This window comes from Alligator mississippiensis, chromosome 3 (assembly GCF_030867095.1).
Source record: "Alligator mississippiensis isolate rAllMis1 chromosome 3, rAllMis1, whole genome shotgun sequence".
NCBI lineage: Eukaryota > Metazoa > Chordata > Crocodylia > Alligatoridae > Alligator > Alligator mississippiensis.
Window position 1 is genome coordinate 112319052 of NC_081826.1, and position 17660 is coordinate 112336711.

General features: G+C 41.6%; 1 protein-coding gene across 4 annotated transcripts in view; it reads left to right on the top strand.

Moving 5' to 3' along the window:
- The window catches only part of ATP9B (ATPase phospholipid transporting 9B (putative)), a 343595-nt gene that overhangs the window by 40363 nt on the left and 285572 nt on the right, over positions 1-17660 (top strand). For all 4 annotated transcript variants that reach the window (XM_059724300.1, XM_006258252.4, XM_059724301.1 and 1 more), the window contains exon 2: positions 5655-5828. In XM_059724300.1, coding sequence (XP_059580283.1) covers positions 5655-5828 — 174 coding nt within the window. The remainder of the gene's footprint in view (positions 1-5654; positions 5829-17660) is intronic.

The window sequence follows — 17660 nt, forward strand, 5'->3', positions numbered from 1 at the left end:
ACTTGACCCCAGCGCTCTTTCCTGCCCAAAGCAGGGGGTCGGACTTAATGGTCTAATAGGTCCCTTCCGACCCTAGAAATGTATGAAATTTATGACTGGGGTTGTAGTAACTTGACATATCCAAGCTAGCTTTAAACTGGTTAGCTTGACTACCAATAACAGCAGTAGTGTAACTGAGTGGGGATGACCAGGACAGCCCTGGCCACCACCTTTGTTGGGAGCACAAAAGCAGCCATTGCCACAATGCCTTGAGTGCTGCACAGTTGGCCTGGGCAAGGAGCTGTGCTGCTATACCTCAAGTAGTAGTCGACCTGTGACAGTATGGAGCTCAGCATGGGCTCTGTGCTGCCACAGATTGACTGCTGTTGGTATCCAAGTTAGCTAAGTGAGGAGCCAGATTGTGTACCTCTATACTACACTGTAGTCATTTTGATGATTGCAGTACATACAGCCCTACATTTTCTTAATATAATTCTGTGAAATTGTTACATGAATAACAGGTCTGTGGAATTTTATTATGTAGACAAGATTTCAACAGTGAAATGTTACTAAGTAAAAGCTAGAGATTTGCTAAAAACACAGTAAAAGCCCTCAAATTTGGAATGATATAGATACAGGTGATGCAAAGAAACAGAGGTATAATTTTCACAGCAGATGTTTATATCAAAAGTTAATTTAAAAGTATTGTACTCAGTTTCCTTTTACTTAAATCTATTTAAATAATATTCCTTACAGTAGTTAGGTTTTGTTGAGAGTTGTTTAATATTAATGTTCTTTTTCCTTAGGAAGCCATATTTTTGTCAAGATACTTGTCTTCATACCTGATTTAGTAGCACCCGTGCTGTGAGTTTTGATGCCTTCCATTCTTGTTTCTTTGTTCATGTTGCTTTCAGTGCTCCCCTATTTTAATAAAAGTTTCTAGGATTATACTTAATTGGTTTGTCACTCAAGGAAAATCAGCACTTCAGGCAATTAAGTATGCGAGATGGCTAGGTAACAAAGAAATAGAGATTTTTGTCCTCATCTTGGGTATGAAAAATCCATTATTCATTATCTTATTGTTTTTAAATACTGAAGTAAAATTTTCCGACACAATAGGAAAATTGCTTTTGCAATAGAATAAATTGCTTGCCAGTTCAGAGGCTGCATTTTGAAGTCAAGGCTACTAAACATGATGATGCTTATATTCATTATCTTCAGTACTCAGTGAAGCTGCCTAATTTTAAGTGCAAAACTAGATAGAAAGTGATTGAGGAAAATATTTATTTACAATATGATGGCATAAAACTTTCATAAAATGATTATGATTAAGACATCCGTTCATTCTCTAAATGTTATCATGTTTACAATAGTAGTTTTGAGTTTTAGCTGTGCGTGTCTCTCTCTCTCTCCATCTTGCAACAAAACATGGACCAGTTTGTGTTGCATTGGGCCATCAAGGGGGTGCTCTGCAAGGTGGAAAACATTTGGTCCTACATGTGTAACCCTATGGGAGGTATGGGGGAGAGGTTTTCAATCTCTGGAGATATGGGGTTTTCTGTTGCTGACAAGTGCTTCATGCTCACCCCCTGGGAGGGCCACCCTGTATATTTGTATAATAAACATTTTAAAAGACTTTCATTCTTATAGAGGGAGCACCAAGCTGAGCCCCTGTAAGCCTCATCACTTCTCTTGTCCAGTTGTACACCATAAGCTTAAAAGCATAAAGTCTACCTGGCTCTCGGAGAAAGCCCTGGCTGACCGACCAGGCCTGCACTCTATCTGCTTTGATTCGTGCCGCTTGGTTGAAACTAAATTTGCCCTCCCCACAGATGCACTTGCTTGCCATGGTGGACCACCTCTGCACATGATGAGTCCTCCCCAATGGTGGCTCAGTAGACAAACTCCCCTCCCCTTCCCTCCCCACACACTTTCTTTCATCACTGCCTATTTCTTCACTTATGGACATCAGTGTGTGACAGGCCTGATACCCTGTTGTTCCTCTCTGTGTCCAGGGAGAACAGTAGTGGGATCTGCTTTGAGATCCTGTCTGGGCAGACACTGTACATATGGACAGTCAGTGTGCCATATCCTTGTTGCCTGCCTTGACATGACTTAGAGGCAGTGCCTAGTGGCAGCAACACCAGAGTAATCCCATCCAGCCTGGCACATCCCATACAAGAATGCATTGCCAAGAGAATTGGTGACCTCCAGTAGTAGCTGCTGCATGGATCCCTGGCCATGAGCACCTTTGTCCACCACCTAGACTTGGCAGCATTGGCAGTTTGTCCTTCCTGCAAGGAGGAGGTGAATGGAGACTCTTGTCCATGCCTTCTTGGGCTACCCTCAGCTGCAGCTACTCTTTGCTGTCTTGGTACCCTCTTTGGCACTTGGACTTGCGCTTCTCTGAGGCTATGTACATTTTCTCTATCCCATATCAAGGAGCTGAAAGGAGTGTGATCTGTGGTCAGTTTCGTGCTGGACCAGGCCAAGATGGTGACCCTAAAAAATCACAGTAACTGGCTGGCAGGGGTTGTTTCCAATGATACCCTCCAACTTTGCTACTTTTTGGTCCAGGCAGGTATCACGTTTTAGTTGTACATTTGATCTTACAACAAAATGTGGATCAGTTTGTGTTGCATTGGACCATCGAGATAGCACTGTAAGGTGGAAGATGGACAGCTAGTCCTAAATGTGTCACCCAATGAAGGTGGTCAGGGAGGGGGTTTCAATCGTTGATCTTGTATTTTTGTTGCTGCCAAGTGTTTCATGCTTAGCATTTGGGAGGGTCATTCATTATTGCACTTTTACCTTTTTGTTTTTAATATTTTTGTAATAAACAATTAAAAAGTAAAAAATCTTTCTTCCTCCACCCTCCACCTCAAAATTGGATTGTTTCCCAGGATACTCCTGTGTTTAAACTTAAATTATTCTTTCAAGGAAGATTCTCACACTGTTTTCTTTGATGTTTCTTCATATATAAAACAGTTCTCATTCTGAATAAGTTATACTGTATTCTTTTCACAAGTTGACTTTCCCTTCTTTTTGACTCTATATGGACAAAAACGTGTTTTTGGAGATTGTGACATGTTGCTGTCGATACTATGATAATGTAACCAAATAAATAATTATGATTTATCTGGATGATATAATGGTAGAACAAATGCATTGTAAAAGAGAAATTCTGTAATAAAAGAAAATCTTCTTGATAATGTAATAGTTGTCATGTTTAAACAAGAGGGATTATAAAGCTATGAAATGTAAATTAAGTAGATTAATTATGATTAGTTATTTTACTGAACCCCAGAGCTTAAATGGACAGTTTCATACTTTCATAAGCTAGTTATATTACTATATAATTTATTTTAACATTCCAAAATAGAGTAAGTAGAAGATAATCCAAATTTATTAAAATTCTAAATGTTTGTAACATAAGAAGAGAATATATATTATTTTTTAAAGTAAGTACTTAAAAAAGAATACATCCATAGATTATTGATAGTGTATTTCATTAGTTAGCAATTGTATTTTTAAGCCAACGAAAGTTAGATGCAACTCTTGGGAGAAAAAATATCTGTTGAATTTGTTTCCAGTAAGATTGTAGTTGTATATCATGATTTTGTTAAATGTATTACATGTCTGTTTTTTAGAGATGAAATTGGGTTCTTTAAATAATCTGAACTGGAAAAAAAATGTTTCTTTTAAAAAACCCAATATTTTTTACATGTTTTTATACCCTTTATTAAAAGTCTTTTTTGAGCTGTTCCACCCTTCTCTTAGCTTTTTTTCCTTCTAATGTTTTCATAAAATTTGAGGAACATTCATATAAGATGTATGCACATGTTGTTATGAAAGCATACATTTCTGAGAAACTGGATGCAACAGAGATGGGAAAAATTGCTAGTTTGAAATATGATATCGACATATTCCCTGAAGAGGGCTAGTGTTCTGCATTATTTCAGATAGATTAAGTTTAAGGTACTAAAATTAATCTGACTTCACACACGCATCCTTTTTATTTCCATTTAGGAATTAACATCAGGTTCAGACCAGTGGTAAGTCAAGTCAAGTAACTGGTTCTTTGACAGTAACTAGTGACAAATGCTTCAAAGCAGGTGTAGAAAAACACTCCCTAGCGTATGGTTAGGGTTTACTGTGTGATGTAGTGTCAAAATTATATGTCTGAGTGCTATATTCTGAGGCTGCTCTTTTGCATGACTATTTTTGTCAAAGAAATCCAAGTATAGTATGAAATGTAGTTCTTGTTGGTTCTTCTTCAAATGTTTCAATTTGATTATAACATCCTGCTTTTTCATGGTAAACATTCCTGCATCCAATCTCTGCTGCACATTGTATTCATAGTATTTTTGCCTTTTATACTGTGTTCTTCCCAACATGTATGTTGGAGGTTCATAATACTCTTGGTTAGAATTGCTTGTATCAATGTACTTTAAAAGATTATCTTTGAATACCGCATTTGTCAAACCAACCTTGAAAAAAGGGATTAGTCAGCAAAGATTGTGAGTTATCTGTTGAAATTTGGAATTTGTTAGCCACTCTGGGTTTTTTTAGCCAAAGGAAATTGGAGAGAGAATTTTTACTTTTTACTTATTATTTTTTCAGGTTTCTTTTTTAAAGTGCAAAAACCTTTTTGGTATCAATGTCAAGGTTAGGCATTGGTGTTATGCTTTTAATATTTTGCAATGTTGAACGTTTCTAGCGATGACTAGAATGGCTTTCCTAGTGTACCTTTGCTAGTTTGCAGAGGGGTGTTTTTTGTAACTTGCTGACTGTCGCTTTACAAGAGTTGTAATAAACTTACTTTTCCATGAAATGCTTTAAGACTTAAAAGGTGATGGCAAAGGAGTAAGTTGGAGGTCAGCACAAGTGCTTAAAAAACTTGAGATAGTAGAATAGTATGTGTTTAGCTGGAAAGTGGCTAACGAAGCTCTATCTTATAGCCTTACAGATAGATGTGTGGCTTGCTCTTCATACAGACATGTGAGTTAACTCCACTATTTGCCTCGAAATTTTGCATAATTTTGCTGAACATTAAAAATGCATAATCTAGAGAATTTTCAAAGGGGCCTTTGAAAGGGTGAAGTTGGATATAGCCTTTTGCCTGAGATAAAGTATAGTTTGGAGCTTCAAACATACTTGTTGCTTTATCAAATGAGGAATAGAACATTTGGGGTCAAGCTTTTTGGCATGTGCAGCACTTTAGCCCTACATCTGCCCCAAGTGCCACTCTGATCCTCTTTTTCCACCTGCTTCCTTTCCTATGTTCTCTGCCCAATTTGCTGTTTTGCTTTTTTCATGCCTTATTTGCCATTATGCTGCTTGTCCCCCTTCCCTGTCTGCCATGTGCAACATGCAGTGGCTGCCCATGCCACCTTGTGGTCTCTGTGCTGAAGGTTGGCCACCCCTGGAATACAGGTTCAGTAGTTACTTGCAGACTACACAGTGTGCCACTCTAAATATGAAGGTTGTATTATGTGTCTTTACTCAGACTGAAATGATACAAGTTGTTTGTGTGCTTGCAACAAAAATACATCGTGTTTATATTGAAACAATTTTTAATATGGAATTCCTTGTGAAATCTGAAACTTATCACCTTGTTATACTATCAATACACTTCTACTATTATGTCATTTGCTTTTATTTAACTATACCAGGTACCAAGTGGAAGATGAGTCCTCCCATTTGGATGAAATGCCATTAATGATGTCAGAAGAAGGATTTGAAAATGATGAAAGTGACTATCATACTTTACCACGAGCCAGAGTTTCTCAGAGAAAGAGAGGCTTAGAATGGTTTATCTGTGGTGGATGGAAATTCCTTTGCACCAGGTTTGTTGCATGCTGTTGCTTTTTATCTCTTGGACCAAATTATACCATGTTTAAATATAAAGTTCTGTTTTTACTCTGATATTAATGTCTCTAATGTCTCGGCTCCCTGTGCTGGTCTGCCCCTAAGGCAAGGGTAAGAAGCAGCAGTTGGAGGAAGGAGCCTGAAGACTTCGGGTGCTATTGCAGCCAGAGCAGTGTGGGGAAATAAAGGCCAGGTGAGAGCCTGGGCAGGAGAGGGAGAGCACACATTAACCCCTTGTGGGCTGCCACTTGGACAGCCCTTTATTATAACATTCAAATGAGCATTATCCTTTTGCATAAATCAGCCTGCCGGGGGGGGGGGGGGGGGCGCAATAAGGACAAGCAGTGGTTTCTCTTGAAACATATTAACTCCCAAATTTACTGGTCTGAAGTCTATAATTGGCAATACTCAGTTCTGGCTCTTGCTTCCAGTTTATTCAGTCAGAGAAGAAAGTGATGATACTTTCACTGGTAGCTCTGAAAATGGTAATTCTAGTTCATTAACAGAGGCAATACTTAGATTTTGATGGATGTTGGTGAAAGGAAAAAGCAAATTCATTAACTGGTGATAAGTTAACATTTCAACTTTAAAGGTTAAAAAATACACATAACTGATGGGTCTGCAGTGAATAAAAGTTAGAATTGGCTCTTGTAACTCTGCTCACATTTATAAACCTCTTGTGCTGAACTATTTTGTGCTTAATTTTAGCAGAGACCCATTAGACAATTACTGGTGTATTCATTTGGGAATTGTTACCTTTTTTCTACTAAGGATTTACTTTTTTTTGTTGTTAAAGTTTTGGTTAATGATATCTCCCTTAAGGCAACATTATTTAATATTCTAAATATAATAAACCATCAGATTCAACATGCAAATGTCTTTCCTTATGTACTTGACCTGATTTTATTTTATAAACATTGAAATTCAGCCTGTTTAGTTACTGTGTATTTCAGAGGGAAAAGAACAGGAGGAGAGCATGCTGTTAAATAAGTAATTAATCTAGTTTTCGTTTCATTTATTGGTTTGTTGACCAATTCATTGCCTTTACAATTAGGGAATAACTGCAGAGTTGAAATAATAGTATGTCTTCTTTTCCCTACCATCTGAGGAATTAAATATATTATTTTAGAGGTAGTAGAGAAAGATAAGAACGGAGGGGCTGCCTCAGCCACACCCACGTGACAAATCTGATTTCTCAGGTGGTAGGGTACTGGGATTTTTTACCTCAGATATTCCTGGATCTTGTATATAAAATTGATTTTTAAATCGGCTGGATAACTGTGCCTAAAAGTCTTAAGGAGAGCCAACTGAACCCTTAACCTTTGATACTGATATTATACAAATCACAAAAAATGGGGGAGGTTGCAGAAAACTGGAGAAAAGCTATTATGTCATTTTTAAGAATATGGTTAGCATGATGACTTGTGTATTCAAAGACTGGTTAGTTTGACATCTGATTGTGGGCAAAACCATGGTGCTGGTGCTGGTACAGAGTACAGACATTAAGGAATCGCATAATTGTGTCATATCTAATGCTGGTCAGCTTGGTTTTCTGGAAAGCTAGCCTTCTTAGGCAAACTTAGTATTGTTTCTGATGAGATTGCAAGAGTGGGTAGGAAGTATATTTGCACTGATGTAACACTTGGTATCAGAAAAATGTGATTAAAAAAAAAAATTAGCATCATACCAAATCACTACAGGGCATTAAATGGAGGAAAAACTGGTACACTTACTGGATAAAGAATTTTGGATAGTTTTGGCTTATCTGAGGACTGGAAACCCAAATAAACATGAACACTCAATGTGTAACAATGGTTAGGAGCAAATGAAAGAGTTCTAAGTAGAGTATTCTGTACATTATGTGCTCTGCTGGAATACAGCCTCAGGACTGAAAAAAGGCTGTGCATTTATCTCAATGTAATGTAATCAATGCTTAATAAGTACACAGCACTGTCATGTCATTGCTGGCATGTCAGTATCCACATTTCTGAAACTGACAAGGTCCCCTCATTTTCGAGGGTTGCAATACCCACTTTGGGGGCTAATGATTAGAATTTTGAACAAGGGGAGAACTGCCATGAAACTGTCTAGCTCCTGTTATTTTCCAATTTTCTAAAGGTAGCCCTTTGAGGGCTGCTTTCCCTTCACTCTTTCTGGTATTGGGGGGGGTACAATTAGTTACAGAGTAGACAGATATAGTTATATTTACTAGAAATGCAAAACTCTAGAACTCTTGGTTCAGAGATGATACCGTTCATTAGACCAATTAAGAAATCGCAAAAAAATATCTTTTTCTGCAAGCTTTTGGGCACACCCGCCCTTCCTCAGCTCTGGGGAAAAGTAAAGATGGTAAGAAGTCCCCATAGATAGAAAATAAGCAGTTTAACTAGAGTAGGACATTTTGCTTCTGCAGGCTGGAGCTTGTGCCTGGCACTCTGCTGCTGTTTTGCCAAGAGTTCAAGTCACAAGCACTTAGCCTTGCCACTGATAGAGCAAGGGAAAGCGGTAGAGGGGACAGGTGGCTCAGTGTAGCTGTGCACTGCCCATTTCCCCAGGCTGACATTGGTCGGGTCCATCAGTTTCAAGGACTGTAGATTGCTAATTTCTGAACCAGAGCACAATGAAGTAAAAAAAGTACGTAGTGAAAGATACTCTGCACTTATTTATCCTATTGCAGATAACTGGAGTTGGCTATACGGTAAACAATAGGCAGCAAATTGGGACTAGTAATATATTATGCAGTGAAGTGAGTTATGTTGTTATCTGGTATGCATGTAAGTAGGATACACGTCACTCGAATTTGAGGTATGTTACCACTGCGTAAGTCATTAGCAAGAACATCACTGAAATACTGTTCAGCTCCCATGTTAATGCTTGGAAAAGGATAGTGATAGTTTGAAAGTGGTTCAGAAAGAGATAAAAGAAGTCTGTAAAGAGATGTTGCATTTGACCTGGTCCTGAGTGTCCTGGGTATGTTAACTCAGATCAAAACTGAAGCAACACAGTCATTTACACAAGTAGCCCTTCCAAGTTGCATTGTTTCCCTTCCAATAGCTGGCCATCCAGAGTACACTTCCTGGACAGCTTGGTTGCAGATGACCCAGGATAACTTTACAGGTACACACCATAATATCCAAGGAGAGTTATAGCACATTTTATCTCACTGGCTTTGGCAGTTTTGAAGCAGGACAGTGGTCTTGTATGTCTGTGGGGTCAGGAGACAACTTGCTGTCTTTTGGAACAAGAGTGATATCTACTTACAGCTTAAGTGCTTTAAGCTCTGGAAAACCTGTCTTCTGCTGAGCCTGACAGACCTCATGCTCTTTTAATAGACAGGCAAAATAGAATCCAGTGGCTGGATATATGTAGCTAGACAAATTCAGAGTTAAAATAAGTAAAGATTTTTAACAGTGATGGTGATTAATAACTGGAATAACTTGCACAGAATGTAATATTGTCTTAATGTTTTGTAGTTCCTTTTTAAAAAAGGTGCTGTAGCTCGTCGCTTGTAGGAATCAGTTGGTAAAATACTGTGACCTGTATTTTCTTGAGGTCAGGCTAGATTATCATATTCTTTCTAGTTTTAAAAACTGCTAATGATTCATACTGGCCTTTAGTAAATTTGAAGTACCATCTTCTTCCAGTTGCTTTAAGGTAAAATGAGTTTACTGTGTGTTCATCCCTGTCTATAATTTCCTGTCTGGTACAAGAAGGAAAGGTTTGCACTTTTCTCCCTATATGAGGGTAAGAGAGGATACCTCTCTTACAGAATAATGATTTCATAAAAATGTAGTTTGGTCACTCAGTGAAATTTAGGTCAAAGTAGGAAATATATGCCTGCATAAATATAATTTACTGTAACCCACGAGCAATGTTATGACCTGCAGGCTAAATATTCAGATTACTTTGTTCAAGTACTGTGCATTTCTGTAAAAAATAAAATAAAAAAATTCACAAATGTGAGTTTATGGAGCATTCATGTGGGATCATTTTGTTTCTGGCATTTCCTAGCTTCTGAGCATTCAGATTATGAAGTCGAACTTTTTAATGTAGACTTCTAATATGCAGGTTCCTGAGTTTATAAGGAAAAATTTTAAATGTATACATGTGCAGGTGTAATAACCCTTTATTGTATATCATCAGTGTTTGAACATTTCAGCTTTTGCAGTACAGATTTTATAGGCCTAGCTATTTTAACTGGTAGTAGAGGGCTCTCATGTTAACTCCCCTTATGCTAACCAGCTACCATGGAGTATTTATTTGTGCATGAGTATCCTTCTTTTAAGGTCTCATTGGGTCTTTGGCACTGTGGCAAAACAGACTGGTCTACTATACTGGAGAACTAGTTTGTATTGCCAGTGCTTCTGGAGTATAAAGCACTGGTTTAATAAAAACTTTGAAAACTAAATCATTTGGTTGGCAGCTAAGAGCCTCCTGGTTATTAGTTATTTATTTGTATTATGGTAACACTTATGCACTAATCAGGTCTCTCTGTAATTACATTAGTAGCAGCTTTGTGAAGTCTTTTTGCTGTAAGGATTTCTAGCCCAAGGATAGACTGTTTGAGCTTTTTGGCATACTGCCAGAATTGAGCTGTACAGCACAAACCACAGATGGGAAATGGGTGCTCAGTCAAATCTGAATGGAATTTCTTGTACCTGCATCTCTCTCATACTAGGCCTGCCCCTGTCAGGTGTTAAAAGTTTTTTTTTTCCAACTAAAGCTGTTGTAGAATTTGAATAAAAGGGTGCAAATATCATTTACTACTTATGTCTGTTGCTTGCTGCTAGGTGCCACTATTGGGCAATACTTGAATATTTCTTTGAATAATAATAATAATCTGATCCTGGAACTGTATAAAATCATTGGAAGGTTTTCTGTTGACTTCAGTAGGAGTGAGGTTGAACTTCTGTTTTTAGGAGAAAATTTCAGGATATGACCACAGGAAGATATGCTGTTTTTAGAAAGACTTTTCTAACAATTGTAGGATCATCCAGTACCCCCTGTAGGCCTAAATGCCACAGCATTTACAAAATTACCTAAATTCTATCCTTTGGTTTATGCATGGTGAGTTGTATTCATATGTTCTTCATTTGAAATAATTTGTAGGTTTTTTGCTGTTAAATTCTTGGCAGACGCACATTAATCATTTACTCATGTACTTTGGACACCATTACTTCTGCAGTAAAAAAACCCCCAAACCTGCAGGATAATTAATACGGGTAATAGTGAAATTACTGTCCTAAAACAAAGTTAATGAATTTACTGTCCTAAAACAAAGTTAATGAACAAAGAGAGGATGTATATCATACATAGCTATATAGAAAAGAGACATGTCATACTATATATATTATATATGCATGCATGCATGCAGAGAGAAAGAAAGGGAAAGTGTGTGTGTGTGTGTGCGTGTGTGTTCATGAGCATGCATACATATATAAAAATGTATGTATGGGGTCTATGAACCCAGCTGACTTCCTGCCCTTTGGGCAGGGGGCTGGACTCGATGATCTTCTGAGGTGCCTTCCAGCCCTAATGTCTATGAAATCTATAAAATACAGGTATAGTGTAATTAGATTTTTGGGATATTGTCCATGTGACATCAGCAGCACTTGGATTATTTGAACATGGTTTCTAAGAAGTCTAAGAAAGTATGCCATAGAAATAAAGGAACAATATAGTTCAAAAGTTCTCTTTAAATTCGTAATTATAAATTATTTGCAGGTTCAAGGCTTTTGTATACTAGGTGATTTTAACAGGCCTTATGCTCTCATGGAGTCCTGTTTGTATGTCTGAAGGAGCACAGGCCTGTAATGGTATATGTCTTGGCCGGGCTGAACCGACTCGAGGTGATTCAGAAATTACTCGTTCGTCAGGGCGGGCTGGTGAATAGAGAGCCTGACAAGGCTTAATGGTTGCAAAAAACTTTACTTACGTTGCAGGTGGCTGTGACGGAAATGGTTCGGTCGTCTGGACAACAATGTGAGTTGCTCCAGCTGGCGAGGCCAATGCCAGTAAACTCGTCCGTAATTCAAGCCGGCGGGAAAAGGGTACATCTGGGACTGCGTTCGGCGACGGGAAGAAGGATCGATAGGTGATCAGTCTATCGATCAGCTAGCCGCAAGTTGGATCTCTAAGAGGCACTCTGCAGCGTGCTCAAAGCTCTTCGACTTGGGCGGAAGTCGCGCTAGTTTTTAAACGGCCAGCAAGCCAATTACCGGCCGCCACGTGTGAATAATTTAGCACTAGCCAATTGCGGGGCACGAATTTGCATCCGAATGGTGGGAACTCTTTGCACCGTGCATTTCTGTGCTGCAAAGAGAATGCATCCTGCAAAGACAGCTGCAAAGTGGCGGGAACTCTCTCCTGCACGCGGGTTCTTTATGCAGCAAAAACCCTCGCTGTGCAAGAGGCTCTCGTGTGTCAAGAAAATTCCATAGTGCTGAGGCACCAAACTCATTGGGTTATGACATGCCCCCTTGCCCACGGCACAACTGGAATTTTCGACACATGAGCACATCATACGGCATCTTTGTTAGAGGATTCACTGACTTGGCAAAGCCTTCGCAACCAATATATATATATAAATATATAAACAAATAACTTTGAACACATAACAACAACTGCTGATCATCGTCTGATTGGAGAACATTCCGCTTCGGTCCATCTTCTCCTAAAACAGACAATGTCAGTAAACACAACAAGTCCTGAGCAGATGGGTTCTTTGCCGACTCAGTGCCTCCCTCACAACCATTACTCTTTGGCTTCGAATGGACTGCAGTCTGGTCTCATAATCAGATGGTTGTGGATTACTGCTTTTGCTGGGGTCAAACCTGTGAAGAAAACAGAATAACAGGACAAAACACAACAAAAGAATCATAACTGGCTTCACTGTAAGGATACTGGGTGAACGTCGGAACGGCGAGTCATCCAGTTATGATGAACAATAATAGGGGGACAATCCGGCTTCTCTTCCAGTTGGACAGAATAGGTATTGGGATATTGTCCCGGCCGTTGAACTGTCCCTTTGTGAACTTGTGGGTGAGACTGATAAGGGTGAGGTATTGAAATCCACACCAACTCGTCAGGTTGGAACTTGGGCTCCCAAGGTGGGGGTTTCTGGACATTAGCTTCGTCCCATAACGGCTTAGTAGTGTTTAGTGAAATAAGGACTTCGTGATTAAATTTAGTCCAATTTTTAAATGTCCCTCCTCCTCTAAGGCGAAGCTGCTCCTTGTATAGACCTATGTGTCTCTCCACAACGCCGTTGGACTGCGGGTGGTACGGCAGATGAAGATGCCATGCCACATTGTGAAGACGAGCAAATTTATCCAAAGCATTAGAGTTAAACGGAGGTCCTCCATCAGACTGAATTTCATGAGGGGGTTGCCAGGTGGCAAACACAGCAGTCAAGGCAGCAATAACAGCAGTGGCATTGCTTTTTCATAAGGGAATAACCTGCAACTGTCTGGTCCCCAGATCAACCATAACTAGTCCTTTATTTGGCGGTTTAGGCCCTGGGAGGGGTCCCAGTAAATCCACCTGCCAAACTTTTCCTGCCTGAAACTGAGAAGGATCGAAAGCTCTGATCTGATGCTTGGTTTTATGACACTTTTCTTTAGCACACGTTTCACAGGCCTGAGCTACCTTTTCCCAATCCCGCCTGGCTCCATATGAGGCCGGTTCTGTAATGGTTCGGCACCAACGTTGATGACAAGCCCGTGGTCCTGGGTGACCCCAATTTTCGTGAAGCCACGCAAGGAATGGATTTGCTTCAGGATCAGTGGTAGATGTGACAGGCAAAGCTATGTCGGTCCGGAGTGGATCCTCCAAGAGTTTATCAATTACCTCATGCACTGGATCAGTATCTGAACGATGGGACTTAGTGTGCCTAATCAATGGAAGGCGTACAAATCTAGTTAACGTCCTCCAGATGTCTCGCCAATCACCCAAGTTCTCGGTGGGAAAAGCTATGCCCGTAAGAATTTTGTAGATATACTGCGAATCAATCGCGATGATCGGAACTGGGAGTGTATCGTTATGATACATCAAACAATGTTCCAGTACCTTCAGGAATCCCAATAATTCACATTTTTGGGATGAATTATCATCTGGGTCGGCTTGGAAAATTCCCTTATCATGACAAGCTTTACAGTAATACCCATAGGCTCCTTCATGTCGGGAGGTTCCGTCCGAGGCCATCCACGCTGGGGCTGAAGTTCCATACAGCGTAGGAACCTTTTCCTCATCTTCTGGGCTTGGATCAGGTACCATGTCTTCCAATCTCCAACAATGCCAATTATAATGGTGGGTTAGTACTAGCGTATTCCAGGTCTTAGACTCCCCTTGAAAATGTGGGTCGATTCTTCCCGCATCCAGCAAGGGTAACAATGTGGCACCAGGAGCGCGTAACGTCCCATGCCCCCTTGCTAACGGCTCCACCAGTTGTTCAGCTAGGAGAATCTTTCCCACAGCTCCATATCGATGTTGCGCCGCTTGAAGCGTCTTGTGGGCCGTGTATACTAACTCATCGCGGGGGTTATGCACGGCAGCCCACACGTGATTGGTGGTGAATCCAAGGGTTACGGTCAGTAACTCACCCATATCAATGGCATGGAGTTGTGTACCTTTAACTGTGGTTAGCAGGCGAAGCAGATTCTGCTGATCCTTTTCCGTCCAAGGAGTGGACTTTTGGGACTTGTCACGAATCTGTCGCTGTAATTTAGTGAGGAGTGCCAGATCACTAGGTCCAATATAATGTCGATACCAATTTAAATGACCCAAAAGCTGTTGAAAATGCCTCTTAGTGACAGGGTGGAATGTTTTTAGCAGATCGATGTTAGGACCCTAATGCGAAACTCCGTGGCGAGAGTGTATCGAGTGCCAAGGAACGTAATGTCATCTACAGGATGTAGGCTTGACTTTTCCTCGTTGATTGTCCATCCCTCACTTTGAAGGTGAGCAACTAGTTGGTTTACTACACCGGCAACTACAGAGCTATCGCGACCCATGATGGCAATATCATCCACATAACTCCAAATTTTTAATTCCTTTTCTGGGGGAAGAGAGTGCAAGGCTTGAAAATTCTTCAGGGTGTTATTCATGGCACCAGTGGCTAACGATGGAGCGTTGCGATATCCTTGCGGACAAACTGTCCACCTATACATGATGCCATCAATACACATATTCAGTATTCCCTCCAGGTCAGTTATTGGGATAGAAAAGAACATATTTTACAGATCTATTGTAACTCTGACCCACGGACTTTGTTGGAACTGTGCCATCTCAAACATACACTGTGGCAGAGTAGACGGATTAGGTTGTTGAAGTACTTGGCATCTTTTATTGTCTTCTCGATAGTCTACAACCAACCGAGCTTCATTAGGCTTCCCAGGTTTCGCCACTCCCCATCCTGATGATAGATAGGTGCTGGCTGTTACGGTCTTAATACAGCCTCGTCGCTCGAGTCGCTGCAGAAGGTTAGTAAGGGACTGTTTCAGAGAATCCTTAGTTGGGATTGGCCGATATCGCCAGGTGGAAGTGTCACGAAGCGTTGGTCGATGCCAGTCCTGCTCTGGGATAATTACGGGTAATGCCTGTAGCACTTGTTCCCTGAGGTCAAGCGTTTTTATCCCTGGGATTCCTAAAATGTTGATGCCTCCTAGAACAGCTTCTAGGGGATATCGGTGGTCCTGAACCCAAAACTTGACCTTCGTTGTGACAGCGATAGCATTAAGCCCTTGTACTTTGATCGTCTTGGTGGTCTTTTGATGAGGTATCATCGAGGTAATCACATTGGTCTGAGCTCCAGTGTCAAGAAGGAAGGATACCTGTTGTTTGTCATCCGGATCGGTAGGGTTGTAAACAGTGAGTTCAGCATATGGTCGAGAATCAGTAGGATCAGGTCTGAGTTGAGGAAGGCCGCCGGCGGAGCTGACGGCCATTACTCGTTTTTTGACGGATCCTCAAAATTAAATCCCATTGTTTCAGCCATACTGGCCTGGGCCTTGTCTCCCAAAAGTCTCAATTGAGCCTTTGTTAGTCCAGTGTGAGCGAGAAGAAATCCGAACATAGTCCTTTCCTTCAGAGTTCTTTCCTTTGAGGTTCTTTCTTTTGGGGTCCTTGGAGGCGACCCCCATGGTTCTCGCTGAGGGGTATACCCTTGACGCCTAGGCCTCAATGTTGCAGCCAGGTACGCTGAAGGTCGATCCCTTGTGTCATTAGAAGCTTCCTCACCTTGCTTCATAAGTGCCTGCAATCATGGGAGATGGCCTAAAAGACTTCCCACTGGTTGTCCTGCTATTGGGTTCAAGAAGAGTCGGAGTGTAACAGCATTCGCTCCTCCGTACACCTCCACGCAGGCATCTATAGCTTCCAAGGGCGTTGGAATTGCCCCGGGGTCCGATAGGTGACGATGAGCCCATCTCTCTTTACGCTGGACTGCTGTTAGTCCCATTGGATTTGTTCTTGGGCTCCACGAGAGATACGACACTCCAACTATAGCCAGGAGAAGTTGTTCTGCTGTAGCCTTCTTCAGGCAACCCTCATGCCAGGTGTGAAATTTGTGGGTTACCTGTCCTACCACAAGCGCCAGGAGCGGGATGGGCCAGTGGGCACTGTCCGTGACCACATTCAAATCAGTAGCGCGCCCTCCGCTCCACGTTGCTTGTCGTGTCAGGGTACTCGCTTCTTCTTTATCCAGAGTGTCGCATCCAAATTCCACTATCAGTCTTCCTAACCATATGGCCAAGGTTTCTTCCGGCCTGATTTTAGAGTCTTTGCAAAGCTCTTGAATCTCTGGTCTGGTGCGTGTATGAGAGATAGTGGTGGTACGTGTAGCACCATCTTCATCCTCAACATGCTTCGTCACAGCTATCGGGTAAGCTGCGGCAGAGAGAGGGTTAAATTCTGCGTCTGGGAGCATTGGGTACATCCCTCCTCCCATTGCCCCCTCCCTGTGGTAAAGAAGCGTGGTTGCAGGGAATGATGTCACCTCAGGGGGTGGAGTCACCAAGGGAATCCCCGCTGGGTCTTCCATAACTCTGCCCCTCCTTTCCGGGTTCCCCGGGTAGCTGCGCTTCTTTCGGCACCATTTTCTGCTAGCAGCATCATGCGGCTGGCACCGTTAATAAACGCTGCTCCGGAGCCCTTTGCTGTCCGCTCCAGCGACTCTTTACCCGCAGTATACATCTGAGCCTCCAGATTCGCGTATTCCCTCAATAGGCCTGTTACTGCACGGAACAGCACATTCATCATCTTTCCCTTTTTCCATTTAATTAGACCCCACTTCGGCTTGTGACGGTCCTTAGTTTCTAAATCCTCCCACAGCTGAACGAGGAGCTCATGGCCCCGCGACTCAGGCACCAAATCCGGACAGTTGAACCAGTCCGCGGGGGTGGGTTCCCCCCCCTCCTTCAAGTATCGGGTGCATTGGGCGAACTCCTGAGCGGGGGTCAGCTTTTCTGCCTTCCGCGCTTTCACCCCAGCTAGGGATATTTTTGATGTTTCTTCCGGGGGCCGATAGTAAACCCGGTCGCTCCCCATTATGCATCCGAACTCCCCTAGGGATAGCTTTGTTCTCCACTCTTTCACCATGGCTTCTTTTCTTTTTACGGAGAAGTAACCATCAATACTTCTTTCCTCCCCTTCTGCCGCCTGGTGGTAAGCGATATGTGCCCATAGATCGTTAGCATTCTCTACGTGGCGGTTCCCGGTGCGCCAGGGGCAGCACCCAATAAAGTTCTTCTTCATCACCATGCCCTTTGATCCCCTCGGCATGTGCCGCTGTGATCCCGATCCCATCCTTGTCG